General features: G+C 40.3%; 4 protein-coding genes across 7 annotated transcripts; 2 read left to right on the top strand and 2 right to left on the bottom strand.

Moving 5' to 3' along the window:
• Positions 1 to 7: 7 nt before the first annotated feature.
• Positions 8 to 2,871, bottom strand: alkbh2 (alkB homolog 2, alpha-ketoglutarate dependent dioxygenase). Of its 3 annotated transcripts, XM_024438613.2 has the most exons (5): positions 2,683 to 2,871; positions 2,271 to 2,301; positions 976 to 1,306; positions 692 to 890; positions 8 to 417 (listed from the first exon to the last, which is right to left on the bottom strand). In XM_024438613.2, the coding sequence occupies exons 2-5, from the start codon at positions 2,271 to 2,273 to the stop codon at positions 108 to 110; spliced, it is 843 nt and encodes a 280-aa protein (XP_024294381.1). In that variant the 5' UTR covers positions 2,274 to 2,301; positions 2,683 to 2,871; the 3' UTR covers positions 8 to 107. The 3 variants fall into 3 exon arrangements, with proteins under 3 accessions (XP_024294381.1, XP_042187453.1, XP_042187452.1); XM_042331519.1 differs by having other exon boundaries at positions 976 to 2,301; XM_042331518.1 differs by lacking the exon at positions 2,271 to 2,301.
• LOC112262827 (uracil-DNA glycosylase) lies at positions 2,282 to 8,973 on the top strand. 2 transcript variants are annotated; one of them, XM_024438612.2, is made up of 7 exons: positions 2,282 to 2,503; positions 3,051 to 3,257; positions 3,346 to 3,441; positions 3,615 to 3,712; positions 5,990 to 6,078; positions 7,980 to 8,158; positions 8,264 to 8,973. In XM_024438612.2, the coding sequence occupies exons 1-7, from the start codon at positions 2,408 to 2,410 to the stop codon at positions 8,402 to 8,404; spliced, it is 906 nt and encodes a 301-aa protein (XP_024294380.1). In that variant the 5' UTR covers positions 2,282 to 2,407; the 3' UTR covers positions 8,405 to 8,973. The 2 variants fall into 2 exon arrangements, with proteins under 2 accessions (XP_024294380.1, XP_024294379.1); XM_024438611.2 differs by lacking the exon at positions 2,282 to 2,503 and having other exon boundaries at positions 2,869 to 3,257.
• A 1,121-nt stretch (positions 8,974 to 10,094) lies between these two features.
• On the top strand, positions 10,095 to 12,760 carry pxmp2 (peroxisomal membrane protein 2). Its single transcript, XM_024438614.2, has 5 exons — positions 10,095 to 10,360; positions 10,825 to 10,947; positions 11,057 to 11,219; positions 11,791 to 11,910; positions 11,998 to 12,760. The coding sequence occupies exons 1-5, from the start codon at positions 10,251 to 10,253 to the stop codon at positions 12,064 to 12,066; spliced, it is 585 nt and encodes a 194-aa protein (XP_024294382.1). The 5' UTR covers positions 10,095 to 10,250; the 3' UTR covers positions 12,067 to 12,760.
• Positions 12,761 to 12,817: 57 nt separating this feature from the next.
• Positions 12,818 to 14,052, bottom strand: LOC112262831 (polyubiquitin). The gene is made up of 2 exons (XM_024438616.2): positions 13,903 to 14,052; positions 12,818 to 13,484 (listed from the first exon to the last, which is right to left on the bottom strand). Exon 2 carries the CDS (start codon positions 13,473 to 13,475, stop codon positions 13,005 to 13,007), a length of 471 nt encoding a protein of 156 aa, XP_024294384.2. The 5' UTR covers positions 13,476 to 13,484; positions 13,903 to 14,052; the 3' UTR covers positions 12,818 to 13,004.
• Positions 14,053 to 15,562: the final 1,510 nt, after the last annotated feature.

Here is a 15,562-nt window from a genome sequence, read left to right as displayed (position 1 = left end):
TCATGAACAAATTCAGAAACTAGTTTAATCAATATTGCAGTGGGGACAGTACGTCCCCTGACGTCAGCCACAATGAAGTGAGACTCCCAACGGAACATGTCTGACCCTCATTTCTTGCCGTCTTGGAGGATGCGTCTGAAGGTAAGGTTGATGCGGGGTGTGAGGACCCTCTTGCGGGCTGGCAGGCTGTGGTACCAGTGGGTGTTTGTGGGAGAGTTCATGAGGAGCACGCTCCCGTGGGCCAGTTCAAGCTTCACCGGGTTGATCTGCCGTCGGCGCTGTTTTCCCCGTGACTCCCGGTGTCTGAAAACAAAGTCCCGGACCGCCCCCAGGGATACAGAGGCGATGGGACAGAGGGGGTCCAGTTCCCGCTCATCATCACGGTGCTCACCCATGTGATCATGTCCATCTTTGTACCTGAGAAAACCAGGAGCAGCTACAATGGAATCACAGTCGAACAGTCCTAGAGTGTATTTATTACACCGAAACCGTTTACTCCAAACAGAAAACGTTTTGCAACAAAAACTAGCTATTGGACTACTAACTATTGGACAAATTCAAGTAGGTCTCTCCCTGTTTTGCTCCATTTGCTTCTATTTGGTTCTTAAACGGTAAACTGTTTCTGTTGCAAGACATAATGAATATATTTCTGTAGATGTAGAATCTTCTGTAGCAGTGTAGACAGACTCACCTGTTAATCAGGACGAAGTTGAAGGTTTGCCCTGTTGCCTTTGTAACAGCATCACGAATGTACTCCAAGGTTGGAGTCCACGGGCTAGCCTGAAGACTCACTCCAGAATAGGTGTAGGTTAGTCCTGCGTCCCCACAAGACGCCTGCTTTCTGGGGACATTGTAAACCTTCCCAAACACCTGAATCTTTGTTTTATCTCCTGTAACAAAATAAGAATGGCTCATCTACATTCCAAGAAGAAATGTATCTGAACTGTCACTGAATTGAGTGTGACAATTGTATACCTGTGAGGTAGACTACCTCCTCCTCCAGCTGTGTGTAGAGGCAGTCTGCTTCCTCTTTAGGAAAGAGTAGAGCATAGTCACAGTCCAGTCCCTCTGCTTCAATCTTCTGCCAAGACTGAGAGAACTCAGTCAAATAGGCATCCTCCTTCACATCCTCCTTTACAATCCCCTGATTGCATTCTTCCTCTTTACATTTTTTCAACACAGGTTCTCTCTGTTCATCTGTTGTCCCATCAATATAGCGCTTCCTGGTTTGACTCACAAATGTATCCATCAGCCACCACCTTGCTCTGTGCTCACCAACATGAGAAAACTTCCTTGTAATAATGTCCTAGACCAAGAATGAAAAGAGAACACAGGAGTACGGATAACAGGAGGAATAGGCCTACAGATAAACGTATAGCATAGGATAATTAATTACTAAATACGTGAGTAGAAAGTTTACAACATATCACTATACTTGGCCATTACAGTTTAATACCTTGCTAATCTCAAGTATGAACATTGAACTATAACCATTGACGTAAACAGGTACAAAATGCACACTATGATGGACAGTGCCACCCGGGGTCCTTGGGACGTCCCTGCCCTTAAACCCTAACCCTTACCTTAACCTCTACCCTTACCCAGCGTTTCCCAAACTCGGTCCTGGGGACCCCAAGGTGTGCACTCTTTTGTTGTTGTTGCCATAGCACTACACAGCTGATTCAAATAATCAATTTATCAAAACGTGCACCCCCTGGGGTTCCCAGGACCGAGTTTGGTAAACACTGCCTTAACCATTTTAAATTTCAACTTCAATGGTTGGTCTTGGTATATAAAAAGTGAACGTCTAGCAACCCAAATATTGTGTGTTCAACTCTCATCATGGACATCTTTAGCATTTGAGCTAATTAGCAACTTTTTAACTACTTAATACTTTTTAGCTACATTGCAACTACTTCGCATGTTAGCTAACCCTTCCCTTAACCTTGACCATTTTAGCTAACCTTTAACCTAACTCCTAAACTTAACCCTAACCCTAGCCTAGCTAACATAACATTGCACTTTTTGCAAATTCGTAACATATAACACGTTTTGCAAATGTATTATATTGTACGTTTTGCAAATTCATTACATATAATACGAATTGTAATTTGTAACATATTATACGAAATGGGTGATGGACAGCCACAAATGAACACATATCATGCTAACGAGTGGCCAAATTACGTACAGAATAATACTAAATGCTCTGAGACCATGTTGGATAGCGCCGCCCATACTGTGACAGAAGCCCTGCGCGTTCACCTTACCATACGTCATCGCAAGTTGGCGGGAAATGTTCTGTCAGAGAAGTGGTTCAAAACAAGCGGGACTGTGTTAATGCTGCTGAACAATAAGGAAAGCAAGCTCTAAGTCAACTACTACCAAATTAATCAAGGTTACTAAAATGATAGGGCAGAAAACTATCAATTCTTTTTTTTCGCCCATTTCGAAGAAGAGAGCTTCGGGAGGGGAACATGAGAGAGAGGATGCCCAAAAACATGTGAGAATTAGCGCACTATTCATTTATAATAATTGTTTGCACGCGAGCTGCATGAATACAAAACGGTGCAATTGTGTAACTATTTTAGGTAGCTAACATCCTGTACATTACAACTTTTAACCTAAAGTTGCATGTATACACATTGAAATCAGGTTATATACTGTTTCACCAGCACGTACCTTGTTGTCTTGACGCTGTTATTACAATAATCTGCTTGCTAACTAACAAAATAATTGATTTAATTGTTACATTTTATGTGATAACGTTGAAAAGACCATACAACATGTGTTTCAAACCAGTATTCTAAACCATCTTTGACCGTAACACACAAATCTCGCGATATCTTTACCATCAGCGATCACAGGGAGTGGCGTCACTGGCGTCAGTGTTTAGGAAATTTCGTAGTAGATTTAGAACATGTTGCTAGCTGGCTAAAATGCTTGCAATGAATGTACCATATTTGAGACGTTCTCCAATAATGTTTTTAGCTGCACCATTAACAGCCACACGTGTTTCACCAACCTTGCATTTTGCTCAATATATCAAGGTTGAACGGGTGAAGAAGCTGAAGCTATCAGGCAACGGAACGACGGAATCACCTTCTTCTCCAGTGTGTCCAGAACTGCTGGCCCGAATCGCCAAAAACAAGCAAGCTGCGTTGGAGAAACTTTCCGCCAGTAACACACCGGATGAATTTGGGGAGAGTTGGAGAAAGAGTTTGGTCTCTGAGTTTGGAAAGCCTTATTTCAGAAACGTAAGATGAGTCTACCCACACATAGCTACATCGTACAGATTATCATAAATGGGCATAATCAAATTCCCTTCTCTCCTTACTGTTTCAGTTGATGTCTTTCGTTGATGGAGAGAGGAAACTGAACACTGTCTACCCACCCCCTCAGCATGTTTTCACCTGGACACAGATGTGTGACATCAAAGATGTAAGTTTAGGTGTTTGACAACAATGGCACATGTACAGTTTTTCATATTAAGGGGCAGAACCCACTAATGTACAGTATGAGCCAACTCATAAGGTTAGACTGTACAAGTTATTTCCAGGGGGAAGAACCACTGCACTGCCCATAATGTTCGGAGCCATTTCTCCTTGGTACAGGTCAAGGTTGTAGTCCTCGGTCAGGACCCATATCACGGTCCAAACCAAGCCCATGGATTATGCTTCAGTGTTCAGAGACCTATCCCACCTCCACCCAGGTAGCCTACAGTATTATTACGTTGTAGACCATGTTGAACATATCCAGGCAAGGGGAATATGTTTCCTGCAATAAAATGTATGGTGTAATACATACAGTGCCTTTAGAAATGTCTTTTAAATTAATTTTTTTGTCAATGATCTACACAAAATACTTGAATGTCAATGTGGAAGAAGAATTCTAACATCTGTTAAAAAAATATATATATATTTATTTATATTTATATATATTTATGAAAAATAAAACCCTGTCTTGATTAGATTGGTATTCAACCCCCTTGGTCAATACATGTTAGAATCACCTTTGGCAGTGACTACAGCTGTGAGTCTTATTTTATTTTACCCCCTTTTTCTCCTCAATTTCGTGATATCCAATTGCGATCCTGTCTTGTCACTACAACTCCCCAACAGGCTTGGGAAAGGTGTAAGTTGAGTCATGCATCCCCTGAAACAAGACTCGCCAAACCAAGCTTCTTAACACCAGCCCGCTTAACTCGGAAGCCAGCTGCACCAATGTGTCGGAGGAAACACCCTTCAACTGACGACTGAATTGAATGGTGTTCATTGCTCAAAATAGTATGCGGAATCATCTGGATATGCGTGCAACAAAATTTCAACCTTCACCTTCTGCTACCATTTCTGTCAAGCCGTCTACACATACAGTTTGACGCATACGTTCAACGTAAGCATCACGCAACTGCCTCTGCAACGCCATGCTGCAGAGCAAATGCAGTGTTCCATTGGAAATGAATGTACTTCTGGTGTACCAGAAGTACATTCATGCTGTTGGTGTGATCGAGGTGTAAAAATGAATCTTTCACTCAGCTCTTTACATGCGCACAGCCCCCAGCCAGGCAGTGTGAGGTGGAATAGGCTAAATAGGATTTGTCGTTCTTTGTCTTGGTGCGATTTAATTTACCAACTATGAAACAAAACGGCAGAAATACTTTGAAGACAGCTACTGCACCATTTATTTTAATATAAATGTGATCATACTTGACTTTTTATTCACATGTGAGTGAAATGCTCGCACTGTTGAGCCCTGACCATCTGTCAACGTGGTTGGGGAAATAGACATCTTACACACCAATGCCAAAATCTACCCATATTTGGCAGGTGGCGGGTGTTAATTTTAGGCCCTGGTTGGGTTGGATTTGCCCCAAACATAACGCTTTGTGTACGGGACATGAAGTTAATTTCTTTGCCAATTTTTTTTGCTGTTTTACTTTAGTGCCTTATTGCAAACAGAATAAATGTTTTGGAGTATTTTTATTCTGTGCAGGCATCTTTCTTTTCACTGTTTAATTAGGTTAGTATTGTGGAGAACTACAATGTTTATTTATACTCGGTTTTCTCCTATCACAGCCTTTAGTCTCTTTAACTGTTTTAAATTCCCTATTGGCGTCATGGTGAAATCCCTGAGCGGTTTCCTTCCTCTCCGGGCAATTGAGTTAGTGACTTTGTAGTGACTTAGTGTATTGATACCAGTGGAGGCTGCTGAGGGGAGGATGACTCATAATAACGGAGTAAATGGAATGGCTTCAAACACATGGAAACCATGTGTTCTATGTATTTGATACCATTTCACTAATTCTGCTCTAGCAATTACCATGAGTCTGTCCTCCCCAATTAAGGTGCCACCAACCAACTGTTATTGATACACCATCCAAAGTGTACTTAATAACTTCACCATTCTTTAAGGATATTCAATGTCTACCAATAGAGGCCCTTTGTGAGGCCTCCCTGGTCTTTGTGGTTGAATCTGTTTGAAATTCACTGCTCGACTGAGGGGCCTTAGGTAATTGCATGTGAGATACAGAGATGACGTAGTCATTCAAAAAATCATGTTAAACACTGTTATTGCACACAGTGAGGGCATTTAACTTCTGTGACTTGTTAAGCACATTTTTTTCTCCTGAACTTATTTAGGCTTGCCATAACAAAGAAGTAGAAAACTTATTGACTCAAGACATTTCAGCTTTTCATTTGTAAAAAATTATAAATAAATAAAAAAACATAATTCCACTTTGACATTATGGGGTATTGTGTGTAGGCCAGTGTAAAACAAAATCTACATTTTTAATAAATGTTTTAATTCAGGCTGTAACAACAAAATGTGGAGAAAGTCAAGGGGTGTGAATACTTTCTGAAGGCTCTGTATATTTATCTGTGTGAAGGACATTTAGCTTTTTTGCCTTTTATTCGGTATTGGTTTTAGTTTTTCATATCATTGACACAGTTGCCACATCGTCAAATGTATTGCCTCTTCTCTTTTTCAGCTTGTTGAATATGTACAAAGAATTGGCGTCTGATATAGAGGGCTTCCAGCACCCTGGACATGGAGATTTAACTGGATGGGCTAAACAAGGTACTGTAGGCACAATAGTCGAGCACACGTGTCTCAGGAGGGCATAATGTCTGCAAGTTTACGCTCCTCCCTTCTGCCTTATTGATCAGTTAAAGTCATTGATTAGTTAGGAACTCCCCTTGCCTGGTTGTCTAGGTCTTAAGTGGACACTAATTGAAAGCAAAATAAAGAAAGCCAGCAGAGAGACGAGCCCTTGAGGAATTGAGTTTGACTAGGGCTGGGCGGTATACTGTATTTTACAATATGCCGGTATCGATGCACGGACCGGTTTGGATTCCACTTTACTTTCTATAATGTTATTTCAATGTAAAAAAAAATTATATGAATATTGTTTGTGAAATGTGAGACGCTACTCCACCGTGTGTAGTGTCCGTTTTTATAGTTTACTCCACTACTTGAGTCGTCTCTCCTCTCTCTCATTCCGCTTTCCACACAGACCAAGCCCTGCCCCGTCACTCAAGGAGCGCAGTTGTTTTTGCTCGACCAAGAGACCACTTGCTTGATCCAGTCTGCATGGTCAATGCCGCACATGGAACACGATATTGATAACGATGCTGATTTCCACTTTGCGTCTTAATATATTCCACAAGTGTAATATAATTACACAATTAGTTTGTATCGTACTGTGCGACTTCTTAGAAAGTTGTGGCTAAAATAAATCGTTTTAGCCTCTAATGCTAATTGCTAACTAGCTAATAAATGTACTGAGTCCGAGCAAACGCAGTTAGCTAATATAGCCTGATTCCATTGATTTTGTAGGCCTAAATCAACATGTTCGTGCAACATTATCTTCTAAATTAAAGAGTTATATGCAAAGCATGAATGCTATTTAAAATTTGTATTGGCGGATCGCAACCAACGGAAAGGTGCATGCACCGCCACCTACTGTACTGGAGTGTGAAGCCTGTTATGGCCCCCCCCCCATTCATCTATTTCTCAGATCAAGCCCTTTGTTTCCACCTACTGTGAATTCATTACACTTTGAATTAAAAGGGAAAAGAAATTGCTCTACACCCATTAACCTCACCACTATTCCACTAATTGTCCCTATCTGATCCTACACCAGGCTGGCAGCCTGGGAGGACGGGACACTATCATTCAACACACTTTAACTCCTCTGCAGTAAAATCTATTTCCCTGCAGCTGCCACCACAACATCTATATTCTGTGGTTGACATTCCATTTCTGCAGGACAGTTGATAACCATGGCTATGAACGCTAAGAAGCCAATCTTATTTAATTTGTCGTCATGTCCGCATGAATAGAAGTAGCAACGAAAAAAAACATTTTAATGTAGTCAAAGATTATAGGGTCCCCAATGAAACACTAACCAACACATTGGTTACTACCCTGTCACAATAATTCCTCATTCTATTTCCATTCCAACAGTTCACCCAAGTGTTTTGATGTAAATCGCTAGTCAAATTGCAATTGCAATATTTGGTTAAAACTAAGGCCAAGATTGTTTTGCCCATATCATGCAACCCAACGTGGAAATGATCTCAAATGAGTGCAGGAAATGCAGAAATGGATGAAAATACTGAATTATTTTTGGTTGAAGTTTGTTTTACACTGTTTTTACACTACTCATAAAGGAAATGTAGAAGTTTTTATTATTCCAAAACATCAAATACCGTCCCAATTTGTTGTGATGTATTTTGGCAATATAGGCCAGCCCTAAGTTTGGCACCCCTGGTCTAGCAAGTTTGGCTATAGACATACAGTATAAATATCATAGACTCTTGATGCAATATCTTAGGACTGTCATGAATGCAGGCACTATTCAGGATCATGCAGATAATCAGAACAAGTAAATTGAAGTATGAATTGGACATTGATGAACTTCAATGCCTTGATGTGCAGTTATCAGGAGCTAACTGGCATAATGCTTCTCTTTCCAGGTGTCTTGCTGCTCAATGCTGTGCTGACCGTCCGAGCTCACCAGGCTAACTCTCACAAAGACAAGGGCTGGGAAACTTTCACTGACGCTGTGGTGCAGTGGCTCAGCTCCAACCGGGAGGGCCTCGTCTTCATGCTGTGGGGGGCCTATGCTCAGAAGAAGGGAGCAGCTATTGATAGGGTTGGTTAAATGTAATATTGTATTAATAGTGAAACAAACACTTTTCTATTCTTGACACAATCCACTGACCTCAGCTTAATGGTCTTTTGTCTTTATCCTCTGTAGAAACGTCACCATGTCCTTCCCACTGTACACCCCTCCCCTTTATCTGCTCATCGAGGCTTCTTTGGATGCAAGCACTTTTCAAAGACCAATGAGTTGCTGGAGAAATCAGGGAAGGAGCCCATAGACTGGAAGGCACTTTGAGATGTCCCACTCAGCCTTATTTTCATGGTGGGGATTCCAAAATGCAACTAACTAGATTCATCACTACTGCTACCAAACCATAAGCTTATGGTATTATTTTTGTTATCAAATATCTGGGTGACATGTTTGTAAATGTTTACTGCAGTGGGCAAGTTCATACTAATTTCCTTTATTGGCAGATTATAGTTTTCACTCTGGTTTGCAGTTTGCACCCTTTTTAAAATGTAATTGGATTTGATCTACATTCAAGCTAAGTAATACCTCAACAAGTATCACTTTGTTATGTCAAAACATAGCAGTTATATCAAGGTTTCCCAAACTCAGTCCTGGCCCCACCTCTGGGTGCACATTTTGGTTTCTGCCTTAGCACCACACAGCTGATTCAAGTAATCAAAGCTTGATGAGCTGGTTATTTGAATCAGATTATTTTTTAGGAAACCCAGGACTGGGTTTGTGAAACCCTGAGCTAAATGTGGCTGGTCTGTAAATATGTAATTATTCTGTTCTTGATTTTTAGTACATTTTGTATTATGCTTTTCTACTTTAAAAATAAAAGTACTGTTATTCAAGGCTGTTTTATGATACTGTAATCAATATGAGAAGAATCTATTTAGAATGTTTCCTCTGGGGTTGATGTCTCTGTCAGGGTTTCCCAAACTCAGTCCTGGAGACCTCATGGGGTGCATGTTCTGGTTTTTGCCCTACCAATACAGAGTTGATTATGAAATATTCAACTATTTATAAAGTTTTGATATATTTCAATCAGCAGTGTAGTGCTAGGGTACCCCTTGGGGTCCCCATAACCGAGTTTGGGAAATTATGCTCCAAATTGAAATGGTTCAAATTAAAAAGGTAATGTGCCGCATGAAGTGAGGGGGGGTTCGGTTGCCTGGTGTTTTGCACCAGTTGAAAATTGATTGCATTTGTTTTGGAACTGGGCTGCCTTGCAAGTGCTAAGTGTAAGTGCTTTAATATGTTTGGACCCCAGGAAGATTAATGGGGATCCCTAATCAATACAAAGCCCACAGCGAATAATGAGAAGGATTCTGTTTTCAAATGCAAAACTCATTGCTTTATCTGTCTTCCCAATGAACACTTGTTGACAAAATGGCCGAGCGGTGCAGATTAGTGTTCGATATGGGAAGGGGCTCCTCCCTCACCGTTTTTGCACTTTCACTGTCACGTACCATACATTTAATAGTTTAGCGTAATCGAATCCGCCCACTGTCAGGTTACGTTCCAGACCTTGAGTGGCCACTGGCCAGACCAATGACTATAGGGCCATACCAATGCTGTATATATACACTAGAGGACAGGCATGGGATGCGGTTTTAAAGCCGCCGCCCCTCCATCTTCGCACTCCCCCACGTTATAAAAAAATATTTTGGAAGCTATAGAATTGTTTTAATTTTCATGTCTGCATTTGTTTGTTCCACGTTTATTATATTATTGACAACTTAATGTATACTTTTACATATTATGTGAGCTTAACATAAACATGAAAATATATATAAAAACATTTCCCTAAAGTATGATTTTGTAATGTTACTGTCCCCTCTACAAAAAAAACGTAAATACATGTATTTTTTCTCCCTTGAAACCATTAATTAAAATACTGTAGAATTCCATCCACTCATATCGAGGACAGCTTCTAGTTCTAGGTTGTGGCAATATGGCCGACCGGTGGCTTCAAATTCTCTCGTTGGCCAGTACATAGCATCTGCAATCCAGGGTTTATATACATCATTTATCCAAACATATCTGTCATCGGGCCAGACACATCTGTACGGTGGTGGTCATTCAAACACAAAACGTATCGTCTAAATGCAACATATCTAGCGTGACAATGCCTGTACAAAGTTTACCGATTCGAGACTCTGCCTTCCATGTGCGACTGCTGCATCAATACTTGATTCTGCTGAAGAATTACCCAATTCTTACCAAATCCGTGACGAGGTCAGTATAGCTAACGGTAGCTAGCCTATTGAAATAGTTTGAATATAATGGGATCATTAGCTAGTTAGCTTGCAGGGTCTTTCTCGTTATCTTATAGCTAACTAGTGTAACACCTAACAATTGACAACAATTACAACTGATCACTCATACAGAAATTGTTCTTAACTGACTTGCCTTGTTAAAAAAAATGCATTAACTAATTTGTGGTAGACATCGTAAGGGTATGGAGCTACTTTGCAAACTATGCCTAGGCAAGGTAAACATATCCTTTTGCCAAGACCTTTCTACTTTGCTCTGTCTGTTTTCAGCCAATCAGCCTCTGCTCTAAGAACCTCCCTCATCTTTCCTGACAACAGTTGCTGTCATAGTTGCATTGTTTCAATGCACTTAAAGAAGAAAACTTTCTTCAAACTTTAACCACTACCATGGCATGAGTACAAATAAATGGTCTACATCTTTTTCAGTGGCATTCTCTCAGCAATGGGAAATCTTCTATCGCAAGCATTGGAAGCAAAACGAAAGGCCAAAGAAGGGACCCCAGTGAAGGAGATTGACATTTCAGGACCTGCCCGCTTTGCCTTTTATGGGTAGGCATGTGATTAAAATCAGGTCCAAATCACTTGAATTCGTTTTTTAAAAATGTGCAATGTACTGTATAATGAACACAGCTATTGAAATTTCCCGTTTTTGTTTCAGGTTGCTCATTACTGGGCCTGTAAGCCATTACTTTTACCAACTTATGGAGGTGTTGATGCCTACCACTGTTCCATACTGCATGGTGAAACGCTTGCTCTTGGATCGCCTTATCTTCGCCCCTGCATTCCTGCTGCTTTTCTTCTTTGTTATGAACATCCTGGAGGTAAGTCAGCTTCTCCACTATGGAGTCTCCTGTACCATACACCTGACTAGCCCATTCATAGACGCTACTGACTTTAGCGCCTATTGACGATAGTATCTTCTGGCCGAGGGGGAACATACATTTCTTCTGTTTCTTATATTTTCCCAAACTGTATCTTTCATATCAGCGAGAAATCATTTTCAAAAAACAAAAGTTTATATTACTACACAAATTTATAGAGTTCCCACGTGGACATATTTCCATGTTACAGTGTTTGTTTATAGAAAACAGACGCAAGACAGTCCTTGGGCTATAAGCAGTAACATTAGGTTCCTTTAGTCCATTATTACTGACCAACTCTCCCTGCTTGGATCAGATAGCACTGTCTTGTATAAAAATGTAAAAAATACTCTGTGTAGTTCAAACTTTATGCAGGGACTGCCTCTTAGTCTGTCAGTTTAGGTTAGCCCTAGTGAAATTATGCAGTACTACTCAGACAGTTAATTTCAATTAGTGGTTCATTAATTACATTCTAATCCAGACTATTGCCATGGCTGAACATTCATTTTCATCCATTCTAATGCTATTTTAGGGTAAGAGGTGGGCAGACTTCCAGAGCAAAGTGAATAGTAGTTATTGGTCTGCCTTGAAGATGAACTGGAAAGTGTGGACCCCCTTCCAGTTCATCAACATCAACTATGTGGCTTTAGAGGTGAGCAGTTCTCACTGGCTTTTCTTTTATGCATTCATCTGGAATGTAGTGGTGCTCTGTTACCAATATGTGTTGTTGTGTTTTCAGTTTCGAGTGCTGTTTGCCAACATGGTGGCCTTATTTTGGTATGCTTACCTTGCATCTGTGAGGAAGTGAAGACTCCCAAGATCTTCTCCCTGATTACTGAAGTAAGAAGGCACAGGGTGTGCCTCTGAAGCTGCAGAACGTTACAAGGACAGGCCTGTGAATACCAGTGCAGCAAGATGGTACAACCAGGCAAATTGACTGGGGTGATGTGAAGGACTTCACTCGCATACTACAAAAGTACTACACTAACGAAATCATAACACATCTAATAGGTTGTTCACATGCAGAATAACCGATAACTAAAATGTTCAATGTTAATTCTTACTACTGAAATTTCCAATCTTAAATTAATTGTGCCAAGGTGTATTTTGGTTTGAACAATGATAAATACATGTTACCTATTCTTGATAGATACAAATGTATATTATAATTTAAGATGAAGCAAATGTGCTGTAGAAAGTTAATATCAGTAACAATTTCAACCTTGAATGCAATTCATTTAACACCATATGAATATGCAATGTTAAGATTTATCAGACCATTGTGTATATTGCTGACAAGGCTGGCCTGTAGTTTCCTCATGTGGACTGCCTTCAGTTTAGTTTGAGTCTCAACTCAACTGTAAATGTTACTGCTCTTTCTGTCTCTATCAGGTCAAATAAGGGAGCAACAGCACATCGGACTGAAACTGCCAAAGTATTTTACATCCTGATGCATTTGATTTAACTGTATTTTATAAATGAAAGCAAAAACCAGTCCATTACCTTTAACTTTTAACTTTTGTTTTGAGTTGGAGCCATGACAATGATGGTAGACTGAGTTTTATACTTGGTTATTACTTTATTACAATGTCATTAACATTATTTCAACAAAAGCCAATATCAGCCATGCTTAATTTAAAAGTTTACAACTAACTACAAAATTAACACTGGTCATTTTTGGACAAGATCATGGAATGCATAATAAGTTAAGGGCTTCAGGTGGTTTCAGGTCGATACTGGGTGTCTTCAGCCTCCCCTTAGACGGAGCGTCAGGTGAATAGTGCTTAGATTTCTGACACCATAGTCTTCCAGTTTCTTTCTATCATCGAGCTGCTTGCCCTCGTGAATCAGCCTCTGTTGGTCGGCTGGGACTCCCTCCTTGTTTTGGACCTTGGCTTTGAACTGGGTTACAGTCTCACCTGACACCACCTCATATGTGTGCGTCTGGCCCTTTTCGTTTTTCAGGAACACCTGGATATGAGTGGGTTCTGTAATCAGCACCATCACTTTGGATCCTGAATGCAGGCCATAGTCACTCAACGTTTTTGAATCATCGCTGAGACTGATGTTGTTCCCATTGACACCTGACAGCCTCTGCCTTTCTATGGCCACTCCAAAGTGTTGGTTGATCAGACTCTTGAGTGACCCCAGAGTGGTGTGTGGCTGAACCGTCAGGGGATGTGATTCCCCATTCAACAGTGTTATAGTGAGTTCCATGGTAGATATCTGAAAGAGGATTTCATGTATTATTTATTTGGCCTTACAATAGCATAGCTCAATTGAATGATTTAGTCTTAACACTTTACTTAAAGCCTGCTGGTATAATGCTTTATAACTGGCTGAAAGCATTTATGATACTTTATCTTGTGTCTCTATCAGCATTTCTACTGACTCAAATGGTTGGAATTTAGTGAGAATCATTATGAGATGATTGACAGACATAAGGTGGTATTATCATACATGCTCATGACAATTTATACAACATATTATAACCTTTATATTAACCTACATGATTCAAGGTTACCATTGATTCAGCCCATTGCAATAACTAAAATAATGTGCAAGATAATTTCTTGATAGCTATTTAGCTTTAACAGCAGAGTTATATAAAGTATTATAGCCTAATGATGAAAAAAATACTTACCTTTTTCAGTAGATATTGTTGAGAAGTCCTTGTGAAGTCTTGCAAACGGTTTCAACAAATAGTTTTGAGAAATCGGTATGTTGACAAAAACAACTTCTGTGATTGAAGATGGTGACCGTGTACAGCTGAGCCTGGTATATAACAGCTGATCTGCCCCGCCCCTCAAATTCAGATTCGTTTTCCCTCTCTGCCTCCCACCACTTTCGGTTTCTATTCTCTGATAATAATGATGTAGTCTGCTGCTATTTATAGAAAGTTGTGTGCAATAAATTGTTTGTTTGACTTAGAACAGAGTAAGAGCCTAAACCCCATGAAATAAACTAGCCCAATGACTTGCTCCCATTCCAAGGATGTAAAAAAATATATATTTCGTTGGCATTTATACATGTCACACAAACATGTATAAAGCTCATTCCCTATAATTCTATACAATTCCATCATTCTACATCTTTCCCTATAATTCTAGACAATTCCCTATCATTCACACAGATACTATGTCGGACACCAGAAAGAGAAACCTAATATCATTGTCGATGAAACCCCATCCTTGGGAAAAACCAGGCCCAGATTATACTGATAATGACTAACAACTGCAGGTATCTTGTGATACATCAGACATACGTGAGTGCAGAGGGAATTTTAACAGCAATACAAATAGACACACCCTTCCTCACCTTTCCCAAAATGAAAGCAAGTCAGCAGTTGAACCATCACGTGTTAATTGTCAGCAGTTGAACCATATGGCTTTCGGACTTCACATCTCAGACTACCCAAAGTTATTCACCCTTATCTTCTCTAGTACAAACTGTAACCAGTGGAAGTACAGTTACTTGCATGTTCTCCAGTAAAGCCTATTTTATTTCTGCATCTGTGGACATCTCCAAGAGTCAATGACCTCTGTGCATTTTGCTAATGTAATTGTAATGAGTCAGAACTGATGTCAGCTGAGGTAAGTGGTATTGAAAGCTGTTCAGAGACTACTGAGAAGTACAGTGCATTCAGAAAGTATTCAGACCCCTTGACTTTTTCCACATTTTGATACGTTACACCCTTATTGTAAAATCTATTCAATGATTTAATTTCCTCATCAATGTACACACACTACCCCATGACAAAGCAAAAACAGGTTTTTATAAATGTTTGCAAATGTATTATAAATAAGAACAAATCACATTTACCACTATTCCGACCCTTTACTCAGTATTTTGTTGAAGCACCTTTGGCAGCGATCCTCAGTCTTCTTGGGTATCACACCTCAAGCCTGGCACACCTGTATTTGTGGAGTTTCTCCCATTCTTCTCTGGAAATCCATTCAAGCTGTCAGGTTGAATGTGGAGCGTCGCTGCACAGCTATTTTCAGGTCTCTAGAGATGTTCGATCAGGTTCGAGTCTGGACTCTGGCTGAGCCACTCAAGGACATTCAGAGACTTGTCCCAATGCCACTCCTGCGTTGTCTTGGCTGTGTGCTTAGGATCGTTGTCCTGTTGGAAGGTGAACCTTCGCCCCAGTCTGAGGTCCTGAGCGCTCTGGAGCAGGTTTTCATCAAGTATCTCTCCATGTAAATAGTCTGGTGTCCATTTGATTAATTGTTCAGCAGTCTTATGGCTTGGGGGTAGAAGCTGTTAAGGAGCCTTTTGGTCCTAGACTTGGCGCTCTGGTA

The sequence above is a fragment of the Oncorhynchus tshawytscha genome, linkage group LG12 (genome assembly GCF_018296145.1).
Source record: "Oncorhynchus tshawytscha isolate Ot180627B linkage group LG12, Otsh_v2.0, whole genome shotgun sequence".
NCBI classification, from domain to species: domain Eukaryota; kingdom Metazoa; phylum Chordata; class Actinopteri; order Salmoniformes; family Salmonidae; genus Oncorhynchus; species Oncorhynchus tshawytscha.
Note: the sequence above shows the minus strand (reverse complement) of the source record. Positions and strands in the feature narration are given on the sequence as shown.